This window comes from Epinephelus lanceolatus, chromosome 15, assembly GCF_041903045.1.
Source record: "Epinephelus lanceolatus isolate andai-2023 chromosome 15, ASM4190304v1, whole genome shotgun sequence".
Classification (NCBI taxonomy): Eukaryota; Metazoa; Chordata; class Actinopteri; order Perciformes; family Serranidae; genus Epinephelus; species Epinephelus lanceolatus.
In genome coordinates, this window is record NC_135748.1 from 18,353,226 (window position 1) to 18,375,068 (window position 21,843).

Here is a 21,843-nt window from a genome sequence, read left to right on the forward strand (position 1 = left end):
AGTTTTAGCTTTCTTTCTGTTTATCTGTTCCATCCAGCTGAAGCCGGGTCAGCAGATCCCCAGCCCGTCTGAGCTCATGGGTAAGATCCTCATCAAGAACAAGAAGGGCAGCCATGAAAAGCCGACCCAGGCTAAGAAAACCAGCACGGCAGCTACAGATCAGACCACAACCACAGCTGCACCGGCTCAGGACCCAAACACCCCAAACACCACTTCCCAGGATCCTGCCAACCCAGCACCCACTACCCAAGAGAACCAAGGTGGACTTAAAGTTATGTAAAAAAAAAAAAGAAAAAAAAAGAAAAAAGAGGGTTCTTTAGTTACTTTGAGGTGTCACTGACATTTAGTTTACACATTTAACCAGAGGGGGACACAGCTGTTGAGGATACAGAGGAGCCAGAGGAGACGGAGGAACAGGACGAGGAGAAAATGAAGTCATCAGATGAGGTATAGTACGCTGTTGTGACAACGGTTTTATTGCTATACATCATCCGTGTCCAGCTCAAACAGCTCAAGCATCAGTTAACTTCCTGTCAATCCCCCACAGGGCACAGCTGGACAAGAAGTCACAGCCTATGAGGCGATGTCATCCCTGGTCAACTACATCCAGCCCAACAAATTCATCTCCTTTGACAATGCCAAAAGTATGTCTTTGCCTCACAGATTTAACCCAAACTCAAACAAAATTGATTTCACAACATATTAAAAAAAAAATCACAGGTTAACAGATCAAAGCCAACGTGAGTTATGTAATTTCTTTTCTTCCTTCACAGAGAAAAATAAAAGTTACGTCATCTCGTCTTTTGTGGAGACCAAAGGGGAAGCAATGATTTCCAAGACTGCTGTCGAATTTGTCGAGTATCCTTTAAGGGTGCTGGAGATGCTCTGAATTATTGCAGCTTGTGTTAAATTGGCTGAATTTTATTTTAAAAATGACGTAAGATAAAATCAAAACATGTTTCTTTGCACAGCTATAATAGTGCCGTGGTTCACATCCCACAGAGATATAAATCTGTGCTCCCTAAACCATGTTTCCCAGATACAATAAGAGGCAGATGAGCAGGATTTACCCCAAAGGAACAAGAATGGACTCATCCAATTACAACCCCCAGCCTTTTTGGAATGTAGGCTGCCAAATGGTGGCGCTCAACTACCAGACAATGGGTAGAAACACACACACAATGCACTAATAACAACTTCAAATGTGTTACATGACAGGAGGGGATGTAACCCTTCACTGTTTGCCTTTAATCACCACTTGAGTCTGACATGTTTTCTGTGATATTTTTAAACCTCAGCTTCTGTTTTCCACCACAGCAGGTCAGTGTTGCACCTCTTAAGGCTGCATGGGCTTCTGCATCCCAACTGCTCCTCCTCATGCTGAAGAGAGGGGGCATGAATGGGCCATTTTCTTGTGTCTATTTTCAGATTTCCCCATGCAGCTGAACATGGCTCTGTTTGAATTCAACGGCAAAACAGGCTACCTGCTCAAGCATGATGTTCTGCGTCGCAGCGACAAGAAGTTTGACCCTTTCTGTGACAGGATTGACACAGTTGTGGCGAGCACACTGACCATAAAGGCAGGTTCACAGACACAGTTTGTGGTTATCATGCTTCTCTTACTCTAACCACCACCCCTGAGGTGTGTGTGCACAGGGATCATAATATCTGCAAATTGACTACAAAAAGTTTAAAGACTTCAAAGCTGCAGGTAGATATTTTCATACACTAAAGCTGCATCATTTATGGTGTAGCACTGTAGGGAAACTGATGAAATATGTGCATAGCTGAGAGCTGTTTTTGCTCTTCTAAATTGAGCACTAAATTAGCCTCAATAGCCTTGGGAAGTCTGCGTGTGTGTGCGTAGAAGAGTCTGTAATAATACAAGCTTCCTGCTGAGACTGATATATGGTTCCTGGTATTCAGCAGTCTCTGCATGAGTGAAAACCTGAGCTCTATTTATGTCCACTGTGTCCTGAACACGGGTCCACGCACCAGGACATCCATACTGCCAGCCACTTCACACATGTATATCATCAAATCTCTTTTCGCCTCCGCATCACTAGATCTACTCAGGCCAGTTTCTGTCTGACAAGAGCGTAAAAACAGGAGTGGAGGTGGAGGTGATTGGGCTGCCGGGAGACCCGAAGAAGAAATATCGCACAAAGTGGACCACCACGCCCAATGCCATCAACCCAGTGTGGAATGAAGAGCCTTTTGTTTTTGAGAAGGTATGTATCAGTAGATTGAAAGTAGCAGAAGACTTCATTTTGACAGAATTAAAGACATTTACACTGTAATTTAATGCAAAAAGGCAAAATTCTGGTGCATAAAAAATCACCAAAATGCAGGAAGTTAAGTGTTTGATGCTCAAAATTTTCTGGTGGAGGACCCTTTAATCCTCCATTTCATATGTGTCGACCCTAATGTGTTCAAATATGCACAAATAGATGTGTGGGTGAATGTGTTTGTGTAAGCTCAGCCTTAATAACCCACTTTGCTGCTGCTGCTGATCTTAATATGTTTGTTGTTTTTATGATGCATAGATCCTGCTCCCAGAAATGGCCTCTCTAAGAATCGTCGTCCACGAAGAGAACGGTAAATTCGTGGGACACAGGATCATCCCACTTGATGCCATCCAATCAGGTCAGTGAAAGCCCACCTCTCTTTCAAGCTTCATCTAATCTACATAATTTAAAACACCTCTGAATCATCTGAGGCCTCAGAATGTTTGCCAACATGTTTTATCCAGCTTCTGGATCAGGGGGAGCCGCTGCCTTGTTTTTTAATTCACCAAGGTTTGTTTTATGCCCCGCAGGTTTCCATCACATCTGCCTGCGCAGTGAGAGCAACATGCCGCTCACTCTGCCCGCTCTCTTTGTGTACATCGAGGTCAAGGACTACATCCCTGCTGCCTTTGCAGGTGCTTGGCTATTTACTTTTGGGTCTCTGCAAAAGAAAAAGCTTCTGCTGCAATTGAATACATGTGGTTAGAGTGACAGTCGGGGACAAGGCTGATTTAGTTTGGATGTGAGGAGCTCGATAGAATTCAATTTTGTTTCACACACATTTGGTTAAAGAGTGAATTATTGCTGCTTCATGCACTGACACATTTGATTCTACCTCAGATTTCACAGATGCCTTATTTAACCCCACAAAGGGAACAGAGAAGACCACAAAGACCCCAAAGGAGGTAACAAGGGAAACTAATTTCGCCATCATCTACTAAAACTGACCCATCAGAAATGTCCCCAGTTCTCCATTAACCCTTTAACAGCACTAATTAACTTCCTGGAAGATGACCAGCCATGTTAGATTGTGATGTTCCTGTCCTTTTTGTGCCCACACAGTCATCCTCTGACTACATTTCTCCGTATGAGTTGCCTCTTGTCCAAACCCCCACGGACAAGGCAAAGGAAAGTGAGGCCCCTGTTGCAGGTAATGAAGCGTGCGAATGGGACACAGTTTAGAGTTTATTTTTGAATGATACTGATCTTTAAAGGTGCAGTGTGTAGGATTTAGGGCTCAGACATACTGTATTGAACGCCCTTGGATAGTTGGGGTCACGTGCACGCAGTTCTATCCATGCACTATGCTCCATTTACCTCGGAAGTTGGAGGTTGGAGCTGGGAATGACATCACACCCTAAATGATCACGTTCCAGTAAAACAAGTAGGAAAACCAGATGTTGTTTGCAATACCTGCTCAGCTCCAAACAGCTGCAAACTGTAGCAACATTGCCACAGATATAAGTTGGATAGGACTGTGTGTATGACTGTTTTAGAGAGACACAAGTATGACAGATGTGCTAATAAACTATATATTACTACAGTTTTCAGCACTGTCAGTGAGCAAAGCAGCTACCTTGGATTTGAGGTCGGGGTTGGTGAGGGTCCTCCAACTTTCCGAGTTGGAAATCTAACTCCAGGGGGCATTCCAGTTGAAATTTCCAAGTGGAAAACAAATGGAAAGCACCAAAGAACTGAAGGGCTAGGCGGTGAGCTTACTGTCCTCCAACTGCCAACATCAGATGAAAGTGAAATTAAGAAGACACTGCTGGTTCTGGGGTGATTGTCTGTTGAACATCCAACTTAAAACTAACTTCACCGTAGAGAGGCGGCTGTGGCTGGCTTGACTGCAGTGTAGTAGACTAGACTGGTGCAGGAACAAGAGATGGGAGCATGCACAGTCAGCTCGCTTTACCTTCCTAGCCACAGTCACCCCAAATCAAACAGCAGCTCTAGACAGGGCCACTTACGTTTCCGCGTAGGCCACTGCTGTTCTCCTACACGCTTGGCACATGGGAGAAGTTTCAGTGCTGCAACCTCACTGCTAGATGCTACTAAATCCTACACACTGGACCTTTAATATTACTCTTTTAGTAGGTCTCTAGTGCTGAATTAAAAAGCTATATTTTAACACTTTCCACTTCCCGTAGAAAAGGCTGCATCCGAACCTACACCACCAGCTGACACCACTGACCAATCACCCCAGTCTCCACCAGAACCAAGTGCAGAAGAAGCCAAAGAAGAGTCTGAGAACAAGTCAGACGCTCCACAACCTGCAGCAGAACCTCCTCAATCTCCTGACAGCACTCCTGCTGAAGAACCAGCCCCAGACGCAGAAAGCACCACACCTGAAACCCTCCCCGAAGCCTCTCCCTCCCCTGAGGAGGAGGCGGCACCTGAGAAGGAAGAGGTTCCAGAGCCAGAAGCAGCTCCACAGCCAGAAGAAGCTCCTGAAAGCAAAGAGGAGCCGGAGAGCAACTCCAGTACAAACCCTGAGCCTGTTTCAGACGATAAAGGCACAGAAGCTGCCAGTGCTACTGAAGAGCCTGCTGCTGTGGCCTTTTCAGTGAGTGCATTGCCCGAGTCTGCAGGATCAAGTGACTCATCTCAGCCGCAGACATGCAGCGAAGGTAACACCGAAGTGCTTCATGTGCTGCGCACATCACAGTTTCCATTTTGCAAGTGCACTTTAGGTAAAGATCCCTGAGAGGGAAAATACAGAACAATTTAGACTCTTTTTGGTTCATAGATTTATGACACTATCGATGTATATCCACTGATGACACATGGCACATGTAGGAGGATTCTCACAACAAAGCCCCCATGTGTTTATGCTGCAGAGCCTTCAACTGTGACTACTGAAGAACTGACACAGCACAAGAACTATCTGAAGGTCATCAAGCGTCAGGAGAGAGACATGAAAGAGGCAGAGAAGAAGTATCAGAAAAAGGGAGAAGATCTGATTCAGAAACACTCTGACTCCTTCAAGGCCATCAAGAAGAAGGGCTCCATGAAGAAAAAGGAGTGAGAAGATTTATTTTATTTCATTTTTTTGTCAGTTTCTAGCTGAAATACAGAAGGAGAGTTGACAAAAGACGACTCGATAGTGTTTGTGGAGGAGGGCTGTTGTGTAATTATTTCAGAGTGCTGAGATCCATCTGCTTGATTGTTTATGTTTAGTCATTCACCAAAGACTGCTTCTGTTTCCTACAAAGTAGCAGTGAATTTAACAGCATATTAATACTGACCCATTAATAAAGTTGTTGTTGTTTTGGTCAGTGTCATTAATGAGATTATATTTAGAAGCACAGAGAATATTTCTTGGCTAATGTGTTTTTCCAGCTGAAGCAGAATATTAGAGGAAGGAGAGAACAACTAAATGAATATGCTTTTTGTGCACAGCCCTCCACACTAAGTGTACATGTAAGTGTACATGTGTTACTCAAGGCTGGTGAGCACTGCTGTATAGGATTTCCGGTCACCACATGGTTGAAGAGTCATCTCTTTACTTGGAGTGATTGTGGCTGTTAGTAGATCAACTTTATTCCTCTTGCATATGTCCTGTTATGTTGTCATGTTGTGTTTTCTCCAGGGGTGGGGGAAACACCGCTGACTCCAGCGTGAAGACGGAGCGGGTGCAGGAGCAGAAAGAAAAGATGCAGGTGGAGCTGCATGCTCTATGGACGGAGCAGTGTGATCAGCTGAGGAAGAAGAAAGAGCAGTGTGCTACAGAGGTCAGTCAAATACAGCTTTAAAGTTGGCTCGTTAAAATTACGTTTCCCATTTTAAAATGAGAAAAGGGACATTAGTGATGGAAAGTAAATCAGTACATTTACTCAAGTACTGTACTTAAAGCTGCACTAATCAATAGTCTTATATTAACAAGGGGTCAATTGACTGTGTAATGTGAAAGGTGTCGCTCATAGTGGCAAACCCACAGAGAATTATCAGCTCCTTTTATTGACTCACTTCCCCTCAGTCATACAGAGTGTTTAGTCTTCTAGCTCACTGTTTCAGTTTTATGGCCAGCAACATACTGTTTTAGTTCAGTGTTCAGTGAAAAGGCTGTAAAACCTACTGTACACTACCTGCTCAGCACCAAGCAGCCAAAGTTAGCAACTAGCTGCTGGTGGAACATTTTGCAGCTGAAGAGCCAGGTACAGTATTTCTCTAAGGAGTTGGGTGGAGACCAAAATAGAGCTAAAAAACAGTAGATATTAGACCAACATTTGCCAGGTGGATGGAAACACAGCTCCACATACATAATAGCTCTACTGTTGTAGTTGCTCTGTACTTGTTCAATGTGTAAAAAAGCCATATTAATTTTACTGGTTAATTTCCAAATTAAGATTTGCATACAAAACATGTCATAAAAAATGTGATGCATTGTTTTAGATTTAATGCAATATAACTGCAACTTCCCACGTTAGATCCTAGGTGGGGACCTTTGTTGCATGTCATACCTGTTTCTTCAGCCATTTCCAGTCTGCCAGTCTAACTTTTCATCCATCTAATGAAGGCAAAAAAGACCTAGTTTTACTTTTAAAACCTAAACTGACCCTAACAGGATTTGTACTTGTAAAAAATATTTCATTGTGTCACTGATACTTTTGCTTCAGCAAAGGATATAAATACTTTTATGCAACGGTTACATCTGACCAAGTAATTTGATTCGACAAGAGGCATTCCATGACTACTGATACGGAGTAGAACATCATTGAGACTTCAAATTATACGTATCACTCTGCTTTACAGGTGTTGAAAACCATTCGGTTGGTCGTTATCAAATGTTACCTTAGATTGTAACAAACTTCGCATCACAAAGGTGAACATATTTCCAGAAAAAATATTTGACTTAAATTATGTTGCCGTGGAGATAGTAGTTTTCCATCCACACAGACTCCAATCAGCATTCAGCGTCTCTGTACACAGAAGAAGCCTACTGTCAGCAGCAGCTCCTTAAAATCATGTACAGCACGATATTTGTTTGATTTAAGCAGCTCCCTGTTCAGATTATGTTTCACTTAACGCGACAGAAACAGACTCAGCAAAAAAAAAAAAATGCAGGGGTCTCTGCAGGGAGACGACTAAAACCTTTTGCTTAAGCATAAGACTGTTTAATGTCTGTTCAGCAACACTTATCAAATGGGTCGATCCCCCCTACCATGAATCAAGCTTTACTATAGCTAGCTAATGCTAATGTGCAGGAAAGTTTATGTTCAGTCCCATCTTTGCAGAGGTAATTGTGTTGGCGGAGTCAAATAAATGATTAAATAAACAAACAAATCATAATTTATTGTCCCTTATTACTGTCAAGTGATAAAAAGTGCTTTTAGAACTGTTTTAAAAATGCAATATCACGCCCGAGGTTGTGCCTACAGCCAAATCACAGCTGTGATGGTATTCAGTATAATAGCACTCCCTGTCATGTAATAGTGCTTAATATGGGGGAAGAAGTACTCAGATCTTTTACTTAGTTGAAAATAATCATATTACAGTGTAAAGATACTGTGTCACAAAGTAAAATTTATTTAGATAAAGGTAAGTATTACTATCAAAATGTACCAAAAGTAATGGAAGCCTACTCATGAAGTAGAATGGCTCATTTTTAAAATCATGTACTTCATATTATTGCATTATAATTACTGAATAATTAATGACAAAATCACTTTAGTGTTGCAGCTGGTGGAGGTGGAGCTCATTTTAATGACTTTATATACAGCTAGTTTTTTCTACACTCACCATGTACATAATTACATATTATAAATCAATTTGTATTTTTTTTTATTAATAATCTGAATCTGCAAAGTAACTAGTAACTAGAGCTTTAAAATAAATGTAATGGAGTAAAATGTATATTTGCCAGTGAAATGCAGTGAATAGAAGTATAAAGTTAGTATAAAGCATAAAATGGAAATACTCAAGTAAAGTACAAGGATCTCAAAATTTTCTTTAAGTACAGCACTTGAATAAATGTACTTTGTTTATTCCACCTCTGTATTTTATCACCCCACAGTCAGAACACAGTTGTCCTTCAGTCATTTTATCGCCTGCTCAAAAGTAGGTCAATCTGGTAGGTCAGCCTTTATGTCTTTATTAACAGCTATTTCCAAAATCAAATTCAAATTTCTTGCAAAAATATATTGAACTGTGTAATTTCTCTTAGTTACAGTCGAGGATAATGCATTTCAGTCTGCTATTATCTCAAACACTCTCAGTCATATATGAAGATTTTTAAACAGGTACCTCAAAGTCAAGATCTGCTCCTCGTCCTATTTTAACCTGTTCTCGTGCTCCTCATCCAGCCATTACTCTCTGCACATCCCCCCTCTTGACTGTCTTTATTACATCTAATGATTCATCCCAAAAACAGTTTTCATTTCCACAACCCAGGACACACGTCTCTCACGGAGCACCTCATTTTGCCTGTCTCTCCCTGTGTGTCTGGGATCACTGGCAAGACGCCAGTGCTTTAGAGGCTTTATTGATCATATACCAGACCCAGGTGGTCAGGGGCACTCTTAGCATAAGCTCCGGATCTGTATGAAACTGAGGGGTCAAACAGGTAACTGTGGAGTGTGGTGAGAGTCAGCATCCAGCATACAGGTCCCGGGCAAACTTAAAGCCAAAGTTCATGCAAATTAACCCGGGGGGGGGGGGGGGGGGGGGGGGGGGGCTGAACTTTTGTTTGAAAAGAGGCTTTAATCACACACGCAGCATTGTTATTTAGAGCCACTCAAGTCTAATTTTCTAGCTTAATCTTGACTGTGATTGTGTCACTTCCGCCTTCTATTGTGACAGAGACTGGCCAAACTGTTGGAGATGGCCACGGAGAGACACACCATTGAACTGAAGACCCTGGAGAGGTGTGAGCACACATACAACACATTTGGGACAGGCTGTACACACTGAGGGTGCAGAGGGCTTTGCTGAGTCTGTCCAATCTGTGCCTTGAGATTTTGGTGTGATTTGTGTGCGTGTCATCTGAGGTGAAACATTTGACATTTTGCAAAGACAATGCCGTCAAATAATGAATAAATCACCTCAGTGTACGGGTCTTCTAATGTCCTTGGCTGGCTTATGGTGTTTTGGATGTGTGTTTGTGTGACTCTGTGTGTATATTTTATCCCAAGTCCGCAGCTGGCAGATGGTTATCTCAGGACAACCATTATCCAACAGGTGTTTAAACAGCAGTAGGGAAGCGAAGGCAGCCTCAGTAATCTACCTGTCCACACAGACACTATAACATCACATTTTAAGCCTTCCTTTCACTGTAAAGAAAAGGTCACATCACAGAGACACAGCCCAGCCACTCTTGTGTAAAGGAAATAAGGTTCTTTATAGCAACACTTTCATTTTTTAGAGTTTGAATCAAGCAGGAGTCCTTACTCTCTGTCTTTGCCTTGTTTTGCAGTGAATCCAAAGAGAATAAGAAGAAAACACTCTCGAAATGTTCATCATCAGAGAAAGCAAAGTGAGTTCACAGTGTGACCTTGACTTTAGTTATTTTAAGTGTTTCCTTTCCTCTCACCGCATTACAGCTTCTTGTCAAACTCTAAAATATGAGAAGACAAACTGTTCTCCTTCTGCCACATGGCCTTGCACATTAAGTCTGGCTTGATTTGATGAATTTAACCACAAGAGGTCAAATTAATAATTATAATTATCTTCTCTTAGGCTGAAAAAGGCAATGAGCACAGAGGTGCTGGATGAGCCGAGTCAGTCTGATGGTGCCGTAAGTAGTCCTTTTTAACTTGTTGAAAGTAAAAGATTTAGACTTTTTGAGCATGTATGTACAGTTAAGAGAGCAGTTTCACATTTTGGGAAATGCGCTTAGCCTATTTGCTTTCATGCCAAGAGTCTGATGAGGAGATTAATGTCACTCTCATGTCTGTGCAGAAAGGATGAAGCTGAAGCCAACTGCTGGTTAGGTTAGCTTAGCTTAGCATAAGGACTGGAATCAAGGGGAAACAGCTAGCTTGTATCTTCCAAAAGTAACAAAATATCCACCTACCAGCATGGCTGGCCGTAGCTTCATATTTAAAGGAGACCTATTATGCTATTCCTTATTTTTTTTTTAATCATATATCCTCCTGAGACCCTGTATCCTCAAATGAGGACATCACATTCAGAGTTTACTTGGCCTTATATTTTATTCTACTTAACTGGTTGTTGGATACTTTTTCTGCCACCTAATGGTAGTAAGAGCACAATACACACTACACTAATCCATGTAAAAACAAGATGGCAGCTATCTCTGCCATGTCAATCTGCAGACAAGGTCCAAAATCTGATCAGATTTTATGGCTGAAACGTTTGTTGTTTGATATGGCGTTTTAAGACACTGGGACTTAATTGTCATCTGGTTTGAGGACATTGGGACTTAATTATCGTTTGGCCGTGTTTGGCATGTTACTGAAAGTGTTAACATCACATACACTGCTACAAGTAGCTAAATGCTAACATCAGGGAAACATGATTACTTGGTTACCAATGATGTTAATTTTCTCCCTGATTTTGGATCATATTCCTGCTGGAACATGTCAGGTTGTGAAGATTTAGGTTTAGGAGCTTTTAATAGTGATTTTTCACGGTCAAAAGTGCTGCTTATGAAAATATTATTATTGTTTCCAGTAACTTCCAGGTTGAAAACCTCAGGTACTGCATCAGGTACACAACAACAACAAACTCACAAATGCTCTAACTAAGGTACAAGATTGGCTTAATAACAACTGCCTTATGCTCAACACAAAAAAATGGTGTGTATGACATTCACAAAGCGACCAGTAGAGCAGAACAGATCCAACGTATTCATCGGAGAAGAGGAACTTGAATTGGTAACCCAGTTCAAGTACCTTGGTATCACATTAGACACGAATCTCACATTTAAGAAACACATCAAAAAAGTGGCCAACACGATAAGATTCAGCCTGCAAAATTTTAAACAAATCAGGCCTCTCATCTTGTCTGATGCTGCTAAATCTTATCTCCACTGCATGATTCTGTCTCATATTGAGTACTGTTTTGTGATATGGTCGTTTACTGGAGTCACCACACTGAAACCAATTGAACAACTCTACAAAAAAGCCATCAAGGTATTCACCAAAAAAAACATATTCCTCACATCACTGTCCAATTGTTGCGAGGTACAATTTATTGAGTTTTGAACATTTAAAAACTTTTAAATACAGCTGCCTCATCTATAAAACCCTCAACGGGCTGGCTCCTCCCCCGTTGGAGGTTTTTTTTAAACGGAGAGACAACACGCTCAGTACCAGATCTGCCTCCAGAGGGGACTGCGAGGTGCAGTTCAGACGAACCTTTATAGGCCAAAATTCCCTTACTGTAAAGGGCAGTGCAGGTTGGAACGGTCTCCCAACCTCAATCAGAGACAGTCCCACTCTCACTACTTTTAAAAAACAGCTTAAAGGATGGCTATTGACTCATCAAATCTGCACCCATGAATGAATCATTGATCAGCCCTGTCATACAGTTCTCTACTGTACCCCCTTGTTGAATCTACTGTATAACTGCTGTTAATATTGTTGTGCACTTTATATGTTGTTGATTTAACTGTTATTTATGGTATGTCTGTCTGTCTTTTAAATGTGAGGATTACGGATGGAAATTAGCTTCTAGCTAAATCCGGCATATACATGACGTCATGTATTTGTACCGATTGTTCATTAATATGCACGGTCCTCTTCAAATAAACAAATAAAGTAAAAGTAAAGTAAAGTAAAATGAAACAGTGCTGAGCAAATCCTGCCTCAATTGGTTATTTTTTAGCCACCTAAAAATGGCCCACTGAAAAAAATCTGCATCAGTTTAAGCATACATTATATTTGGAAGATTTTCAAGTTTTGATGGAAGGTTTTACCTCGCCATCAAACAGCCCTTTCTGACAGGGAACTAAAGCCACCAGACTCCACTGACAGTAAAACAGTAATTTTACCTCGCAAAACACAGGAGTTGCTGGTCTACTGCTGCCTCAATAAATTAGTGTGTATAGTAAAGCTGTAAAAATATTACAAATATAGTGTACTTGTAAACTGATATTGACTTTTAGGTGGGTCTTCTTTGGTGGGTGAAATATGTGCTTAGCCTACTGATTGATTTGGTTTATTAAAGACATAAAATGTGCATAACAGAAATGTCAGATAGGTCAGACCACCATGTTTAACTATAAATCTTTAAATGTTACAGTTAGGGCTGAAAACGACAACAGAAATTAACAAGTTTACCAATTTCAGTTAAATCATTTGCCTGTTGCCTACTGGAAAGTGATTGTTGTTGTAAGCATGATTAGGTTGATACTCTGTTTTAGTCATTCCAGGGATGCAGTGATGGTGCAGAGATGCTGAGGGTGCAGATGCCAAAGACCTGGAAATGCTGACCAGTCAGAGCAGACATTGTTTTTAAGGGAGGGGGCTGAAAGTGAGAGGCGCTAATAAGTAGCTTTTCAGTCAGAGGGTTAATACAGGTGTTCCAACACAGACAGTATAAGAAAAATAAAGTGCTATTTGAATATTAAAGCATGTAAACATGTACCTGAAAATGAAAAAATAGCTGCCCTTAAACAGACAAACATGAGAGTGGTACCAATATTTTTTTCTAAATTGCAGCAAGAAAGCGATTAAGCACACATCTCAAAATGTCAAACTACTCCTTTAAAGGAAATAACAATTCACACAAAAATGCTGACCCAATTTTAACTGAGGTCTGAAGCTGCACACTCACATCACTGCACATGTACCTTAAACAACAGCACTGCCAGAGCTCACACTTCACATCGACTGACTGGCTTGTTCAACACGTACTGTATTTAACCATGTAACTATGGTTACAAAAAGACAGCAAGTGTCTCAAGAACTGAACAAGACATGGAAGAAAAAGGCATGTTACTGCACTTTTCTTTCATACATCTGAACACATGCTTACATACACAGACCACAAGGACACACACGGACACACACACATTGTTGAACTGTAAGTACTCTCTCACACACACACACACACACACACACACACACACACACACACACACACGTGAGCATGCACACCCATTCACCCACAAACCACCCACACAGGCAAACACACACAGACCTTTACCTACTGTGTAAAGTGCAGCGGGCTCTGACCATAGGCCAGGCTTGTCCATTACTCAGAAGCTGTTTACAGGGAGCAGACTAATCCATGTGTGGTCGATGACTCACTGGGCTCTGCTCTTGTTCCTCCATTGGCTCATCAAGATTCAGACCTGTTGTATCTGGGTTAAAGACCAGGCCACTTCACTCTGCTCCTCTCTCATCGATTCCATCTGGATGGGAGCAAAACTCCACTCACACCTCCGCACATAAGGGTCGCATTTCAGCTCATTTTGATCTACTTAATCAACATTTGCCTGTTAATTATGGCAACTATTTTTAACACAATCACTTGTTTAATCAGCACAGCCTCAGTATTGAATGGCCCATGTGCAATAACCGAACTAGACAAGTCCAACCTGCTGTGACTTAACTGTATCGATTCTCTTGCTCAGGTTGCATCCCACGAGTGCATTCCTCTCTTGATATACACACACAAACACACACAGGGAGAAACATGAGCAGAACCGCTCATAGGCATGAAAACAGTCTTTCATCTCTCACTTGACACCACACACACACACTCGCACAGACTCAAACCGCAGATCAATCATGTTTTTCAATAGCGACATGTGTTGTACTTTGCTGTGTCGTTACAGTCTTTAGATTACAGCCCACAGCAAGTGGCTCTGATGAAGAAACAGGCTGTGACTCTGGAGGAAATCAAGACCCTGACTAATCAGGTACACGCACTGACACCAGGGTACAATTAGGAGGACGTTGCATGGACATGTAACCCCTTGTAGACAAAAACTAGAACTCAGGAGCTAAACCAAGAACTAAAAGCCCTGACACACACACACCTGACACTGTTTTGTGTGTTATTGTTTGCCAGCACACGGTAAATATCCTTTGTTTTTTTTACCATCAGGTTTTGTTGTTAATGTGCTAATTCTGGTTTCCCTTTTACGGATCACTGCCTGTCAGTGCTGCCAACTCTTTTCCAAAAAGAGTAGCTTACACTAGCTCCAAAAGTTGCTGAAAGTCGCCAGATGACATCATACGCTCGTTTGAATATTGGTGATGTCATGGCACATTAATGGAAGCATTAAGACTTCACTGAATTAGATTAGATTGAAAGACAAATCCTCAACAAAATATTTTTATGGCATGAGAGCTTTTACGCTTGTACAAGTGCACCCCTTTTTTTGCGCTCCTAATCCAGACAGCAAGAGCGTCGGTGTAACTATAGTAACTCAAAAGAACTGAACTGCCTGTCCCAAACCCTCTTCAGGGCACAAGAAAAGAGAGGGCGAGAGCCCTCGTGCTAATGGCGCAAGAGCTGCAGGACTGCAGTTACTCTGAGCGGCACTTATGGGAATAAATTATAATATAACACATTTCTCTCTTTTTATCCTGATGGTCTTAATAGTTGCTAACTTTGTGGCTAGTTGCTCTTTTCAAAATTAAGTCACTAAGATGGTCTGAAAAGTTGCTAAATCTAGCAAGAAAATTGCAAAGTTGGCAACACTACTGCCACCTGCTGGTATGGAGAGTTAGTTCCTCTCATGCAGGTGCAGAATGTATGTGATAGTTTTTCTGTTATCTTTGCAGTGTGTTCAAGTGCTACTTTTTTGCCAAAACACAGGCAACACAACATCTGGCCTTCGTCACCACTGGTTTTTACATCAGTTTGATGTGTCTGGGCCATATAAGTCCCTTTTGCACATTCCTGTTTCTATTTGAAGAGCTGTGAACACAAATGAGGGTGCTTTCAAACCTGCCCTGTTTGGTTTGATTCAATCAAACTCAAGTTTGTTTGCCCCCTAAGTGTGGTTCATTTGGGCAGGTGTGAGGACAGCAATTGCACTCAGGTGTGCACCAAAACAACCAGACTGAGACCTTCTCGAAGAGGTGGTCTTGGTCCGGTTACAAACGAACTCTGGTGTGGTTCATTTGTGGTGAGAACTTGTTCTGACCTTGATCCAAACCAACTGCAGTCACATGACACATTGTTTGGGTTAAACATGAGCATGTTATAGTCCTGGAGGATTATTAATGTGCACCTCCTCCTGTACTGTCTTAATATGCACATTCAGCACATCCAGTGCATTAAAACATTGGTTTCTGTTGCAGCCGCGCCTCGTTTTCAAACTGTATGGTTTGACTAAAATGAACAATGACAGCAATATAGTCCACGATGACCAGCGCTAAAATCAACCTGCGTAGTTGTCCCTCCACTGTGACATTAGAAAGTGTTGCATTCATCTTGCAAGTGTACTCTTCTTCAACGTTTTATTTGCTTCCTGGATTTTTCCTGCATTGAAATTCTGACCAATCAAAAGCAGCTTTAGGCAATTCTCTAGGCAATTATACAACTTGTAAAAAAATTTGTCCCTGATTTGGACCGGGAACTGCCCATTAGTTCGACAACCCATTGGTTCGACATCCCATTGTTCCGACCATATTAATCTCATTGTTCCGAAGTCTGTTCCGAAATCATCATGACGCCCTGTGGTTAAGGTCTGGTTAGGTTTAGACACAAAAAACACTTGGTTAGGGTCAGGAAAAGATCATGGTGTGGGTTAAAATGAAAAAGAAAGTGACAAACACATAAGCCGTGAGCCTGCTCCGCCTCAAGCTGGTCGCGGCCCACCATACGCCCGCCGCAAGCCGTTCAGCACCGCAGACAGTCGGACTAATGGGATGTTGAACCAATGACATGGACCCTTTGGACCAAGGCAAGCGAACTCTAGGTCTGAAAGTTCCCTAAGATAATGACCAGTCAGCAAATGTTTCGCACTGCAAACCATGATGGTTGGTAATCATCACAAGCCCCTGATTCCTGAGTTCTTGGTCCCCTGGGTAATTTCCTGTGGTGGAAATACCCTCCCACATATTAGGTGTGTCCCCTCAGTGTGATTAATACATGATTAAAATCCAAACTATGCCAACAACAAATCCTCGAATTCCTCGTCAGCCGTGGCCATCTGTCCATTCAGTGATCATATGTAATGTTTCAAAGTGACGCATTCAGTTTAGGTGATTGAGAAAACACCACCACGCTCCCACCGCTGTAAATGATGTCAGAGCACTATTGTGACAATGCTTTGCTTTGGGATTGATGAAATCTTGGCAGTTATTATTGAGTGGAGAGGTGTTAAATAGTTTAGACATTGACGTGTGAATGCCAGATGGATTGTGTGTTTTTATGCCTCACCAGTAGTATTAGCTTTCAAACACAGTTTCTGATATGGAGAAAAGCAGTGGGAGGAATTCAAGCGAGTGCTGAGAGATTAAGGGACAAATGAGGATAACATTTTTATTTCAACATGCAAAGCTAATCTTCGCTGTATGTATTTAACACCATTGACTGTATATTGAAGCATTTTCTTAAATACAGGCACACCACCACATTATTAAATATCCTAAAAACAGCTTATCATCGCTCTTGTTTAAAATCAATCCACTGGATTCAAGCCAGTACTCGAGCTTGAGCTTAGTGATCTTTATTTTTACGGGTGCCAATACACAAATCCATTCTCCAAAGATTATGATAAGCACCTGGCCGAGAAAAGAAACTAAGGAAAATGTCGATGTGTTCTTTCGACAAGCCTGTAACCTCTAACTAACCTTTGGCCCCTGTATCTGCAGCTCAATCAGGAGGCCCTGAAGGAGCATGATCAGAAACTGAGGTCTCTGCCAGCAGAGGTGAAGGAGGCTGTCAATGTGTGTGTGGGCGCCCACTTTCCCGATCTAGTCGATCAAGCTGGAGACAAGAAGGTGGAGGGAGTGGGCTTCTATGGTGATGTCTTCCTGGGTTAGATGTGTAACTTTTTAGAAACCTTTTCAATACTCTTACACCTTCTTTGAACCTGTTACATAACCTACAGTCTTAACATAACTGTGGAATAGTAGAGGATTGAATTAGGGGAGCTGTGTGTGAAATTTCAATTTAGAGGTGCTATTCATAGAGAGAGTTTTTTGGAAGTCATTAAGCCGTAATGATGTTTTTGTGGATGTCCTGTAGACCAAAAGTTAGATGAATTGGAAATTATTCTCTATTTAACTCTATTTTTCTGTTGCTTTCACTGATGAAAAATACCCTACTACGGCAACAAATACCTTCCAGATGAAGGCCCATCACTAAAAGCTTCAGTTTAGTGCTCACAGTCTCCTTTCTGTTCTCTTAATGAGTACAAAAATAGGAATAAATGTAGCAGAGAAAATGTAGCGGCAAAAATGGGTTACCAGAGTCTGCAGGCTGAATTGAGACAATGACTCCATCTGTCACACTTCAGCACATGGTGTGTGATACTCCATGAAGCCACAGCAAAGCACTCACTCTGAGATTTAGGTGTGTTGCAGTTGTAATGAGGGTTTTGCAGGGAAAAAAAAGCTACATTTACATTTACATTTGCTCTTTAAGGTCATGTATAGAGCCATGACATTGGAAATGCACAACAGGCAGCACCAATACCTCAATATTCCCTTTGCAGCAATAATTTATTTTGTTAAATAATTTTCTCTGGTGATGAGTAGTTCTTAATAAACTGTAATTTGCACTGTACATGTTTGTGTTTTATTCCTTTATTTTTTCCATGAAAAATGTTACTGTTAAGTGGTTCCCAAAGGTGGGTTGCGGGTCCATTCTGAATGGACTGCAAGTGGCTCGCGAACGTGTCATGTTGGTAATACACTTTATTTTGAAGTACAATGAATTTTCTTTATATAGTTTTTATTTTGAAGTGCTTTTTCCTGCTGTAGAGTGAGTAGCTAATGGACAATTTCTCGACAGAGACAGCAAACTAGCTCGATGACATGGCCAAATGCAAGTATGATGCTGAATATACTAAACTGTGTGGATCTTGAATTAATGATTAAGGAGAAATTTGGACCCTCTGGCTGGACCATTTGGGAACCACTGATCTAGATATTGATAGCACAGGCCACAACTGGCCCTCCAAAGGGTCTAACGCCCTCCGTAAGACTTTGCACACTTAGTACTGATGCACTTGTAACAGCTAAGAGGTGCCAGGTTTCAGGAGCAAGTTAACGGTAAATTGCCTACTTCATGTAAAATGCTTCTTGAGAGGCTTTTCTACCCTGAACAGAGTACAGCTTAATAATATTATAATAATATATAATAAAATATTGTCAATCAGCAGCTTCAGTACACAAGAATGTGTATCAGACTTCTATCTTAAAACAATACTGGAGTGAATTGGCCTGATACACAACAAAGGCAATGAGCAACTTGACACAAAATGACACAAAAATTATCAAGAAATTTTCCCGACAAATAGATAAAAAAAAAGGTAAAAACAACAACAACAACAACAAACAAACAAACAAATGAGGAAATGACCTAAAAAAGTGCTAAATATATCTATTTTTTTTCCTGTAATGTAATTTTAAAAGTACAATTAAAATAATTATAAATATATTTTTTCTGTGCATTTTTCCCTTAGTTCTTTATGATTTTGTAATAATTTCCCCTTCTCTTTCTTCTCTTTCTTCTCTTTCTTCAGGTTATTTTTCTTGTCACGTTTAAAGCACATTTTCAAAAGAAACCAAACCAGTTCACTCAGGTTTCAAAGGTTTAAATGCTTGTGAAAGGCGTCTGAATGCAGCACAAGAAAACTGATATTACTCCAGGTTTCAAAGAGTTAACCTGCTTTAATAGCTTACACTTTAGTTTAGTGTGGTGATGTGATGTTGACATTACTAGACAGAAGCAGACATGTATGGACAAATGCACAGGTAATGACAGTGAGAAGTAGACTGACTGAATGTGGAAAACTGAGACATAATGTTTAAATTACACTTATTTTCCCCTAAGACATCTCAGGCTGTTCATCATGTGTACCTCTTTACACTAAAAGAAAGAGAAAAGTGTTGTTATTTCTAAGATTTTATGCAATCAGTGGCGTGAGGTAGTTATGACAGGCCCCAGTGCAGGCTATTGTGACGGGCCCTCCTGCACGCTAGTTAATGGTTATAAGGCGCACACACACACATACACACAACACTGGCAACCGCTCGCTGGACTTGTAGAGCTTGTCAGTCTTGACAAGTTAAATTAAGGCTATTATTAATAATATAAGTACTGTTATAATAAAGTTAAATATAGTACTGATAAATCAAATAAATACTGCCACAATACATTTAAATAAAGAATTGCTATAATAAAGTTAAATGTGCTTAAAATAAAGTATTCATTTAATTGAATAGTTTTTAAAAAACATATACAGTTTACTTAGAGTTTAAGTTTATGTATAATAAGCGTTTAATTTTGTTGTAGATTGCTACTGACTATTTTACCCAAAAAAGAAAAGAAAAGGAAAAGAATGAAAATCATGACAGAGATGGGTTTGTTTTTTGAGGGCAAACAGCCCATATAAATGGCACCATTTTTAATTTAATGTGAGTTTCTCATTCAACACAGGTGTAGTTCTGACGTGACAATCTTATTAATCATTCGTAAAGTTATGGAAGTTATGTTTAGGAAAAGAAACATGGTGATGGCGTACCTTAAAATAACTCAGATTTCACTTGGTTTCACACAGGACACAAACGCTGGTCTCCCGGGGAAAGTCCTATGTTTGTTTGACCCATCTACCAACCTGCCACCTTACACAAACTTGAGCTCTTTTATACTACTTCCTTCTTTGCCCCCATCAGCGCATTGGTCGTGATTGCAGCCTTCCAGAATTACGTGGGTTACATACAAATTCTGGTGCTTTTCTTTTTGTAGGTCGACATACCAACAGTGCATGAGAGCAGCCTTAGAAACTCATTTAACAACAGTGGATGGAAACACTCATTAATTTGTATTTTCATTTGACGATTTTTTCAGAACATTCTCTTAAAAAATGTTGTTACTTTTGAATAGAAAACTATTGGCTCCAGTCCTTTTTGCTGACTGTGTCCCCTTAACATCAGCCAACATCTACTTGCAACCCTATGTCACAGGGTGCATGTCTGAGAGTCCAATTGAAGACTGAGTACACGAGAGAACTGAGCACAAGAAAAGCACAATCTAGACAAAAGACAACAGTGCTATTTGTCTGACTGTCAGAGTCCAAAGGTTCAAACAGTGCTAAGAACTTGAGTAGAGCTGTTGGTACACAGAGGACGGTGAGGACCGCTAAGGAGCATCTATAGCTCTCTCTATCTCTCTACATTGCCTTAAGCCTCTACACTGCTCAGTAATTTGGCAAATTATGGCATGACTTATTCATGATTGCACCAGGTCTGCGATGCATCAAGTGCTCTTTTCGACACACAGCCACAATAAAGGCATATGGACTGCAGAGGACGCAGGTAACTGATGAAAAAAACTCTGAGAAATGTTGTAAGTCAATTACAGCACCAGATATGGTACATTAAATAAGATTGGGCACAATCTGTCAGATCAATGAGAGCCACTTGTTTCTTCAAGTGTTTACACACACATGTATGCATTTATTAATGAGAACAGCTCTCCTCTGACTCACCGTCCAAACCAATCTGTCTGTACCTCTTATTTCCTTTCGGCGCGACACCCATCTCCTGCAACAAATGACATGACTGACATTTAAAAGCTGAGGATCTGGACAAACCATGTCTGGGAGACACAGCTTGTGCCTGAGAGTCCTGCCACCTCATGCAAAGCACAGATGAACTGTGAGCTTTAGAGTGTGAAATCAGTCAGCCCTGAATCACCGGGCTGATAATCTTACATAAGATGAGGACGACTCTGGCAGCTCTGTCTCATACCAGCTGGAGAGGGATGGCCTGAGCAGGATCTTTGCCAGCGGAGCAACACTTCGCTGCTCACTAAAACTGGACAGAGAGCGGAAGGAAGTGCTTCTGAACACACACTCACGCACACAAACATTTACAGAGCAGGCAATGGAGCAGATGTTTAGATGGAAAACTTGATACTGGTGGATTGAATTCCCAGTGCATGCATGTTCAGAAAGAAATGTTGAATTAAACAGCAGGATTAAAAGCAATAAGCAAGCAAAACACTTATACTAGGGTTTCACATGCAGGAAAATCATCTTACATGTTAAAATATGGGATGAAATAGAGCATTAGATGTATGTTTTGGGTGCTTGTAAAGCTCAAACAAATATTTTTGTTTATCTAAAAGAGGTTTAAATCAATTTTGTGTGATTAAATTTACTGAGGGAAGAGATCAAAAATGAAAAGCGTAAAAAACTGTTCACACCAGCCATCAGTGCGGTCCTACTGAATCTTGGCAGTGACTGTAAAACACAGTTCTGCAGCAGTGTTTTTTTTCTTTTGCTGTCTATTTTAATCCTGGGGAAAAAAACTGCAATAGAAAACCCTGCAATTTAAAGACACAATTCAGCACAATGTACGAGTATAACATGAAAAATGCAAGATTTAAACAACATTAGCAGAGAACATAAATGGTGCATCTTTGGTCAGATAAGCACAAAGAATGAGAACACGGT

The 21,843-nt window shown here is 40.9% G+C and overlaps 1 protein-coding gene across 1 annotated transcript in view; it reads left to right on the forward strand.

Annotated features, from left to right (window-relative positions):
• Positions 1-17,945, forward strand: part of plcb2 (phospholipase C, beta 2) — a 29,646-nt gene extending 11,701 nt beyond the window's left edge. The window contains exons 14-32 of the mRNA XM_033642090.2: positions 38-260; positions 365-447; positions 548-644; positions 774-858; positions 1,040-1,164; positions 1,429-1,580; positions 2,067-2,231; positions 2,547-2,646; positions 2,819-2,923; positions 3,129-3,193; positions 3,351-3,438; positions 4,439-4,918; positions 5,129-5,312; positions 5,881-6,022; positions 9,090-9,154; positions 9,703-9,762; positions 9,966-10,023; positions 14,035-14,118; positions 17,030-17,945. Of these exons, the coding sequence (XP_033497981.2) occupies positions 38-260; positions 365-447; positions 548-644; positions 774-858; positions 1,040-1,164; positions 1,429-1,580; positions 2,067-2,231; positions 2,547-2,646; positions 2,819-2,923; positions 3,129-3,193; positions 3,351-3,438; positions 4,439-4,918; positions 5,129-5,312; positions 5,881-6,022; positions 9,090-9,154; positions 9,703-9,762; positions 9,966-10,023; positions 14,035-14,118; positions 17,030-17,200 (2,532 nt within the window). The 3' untranslated portion in view covers positions 17,201-17,945. The remainder of the gene's footprint in view (positions 1-37; positions 261-364; positions 448-547; positions 645-773; positions 859-1,039; positions 1,165-1,428; positions 1,581-2,066; positions 2,232-2,546; positions 2,647-2,818; positions 2,924-3,128; positions 3,194-3,350; positions 3,439-4,438; positions 4,919-5,128; positions 5,313-5,880; positions 6,023-9,089; positions 9,155-9,702; positions 9,763-9,965; positions 10,024-14,034; positions 14,119-17,029) is intronic.
• Positions 17,946-21,843: the final 3,898 nt, after the last annotated feature.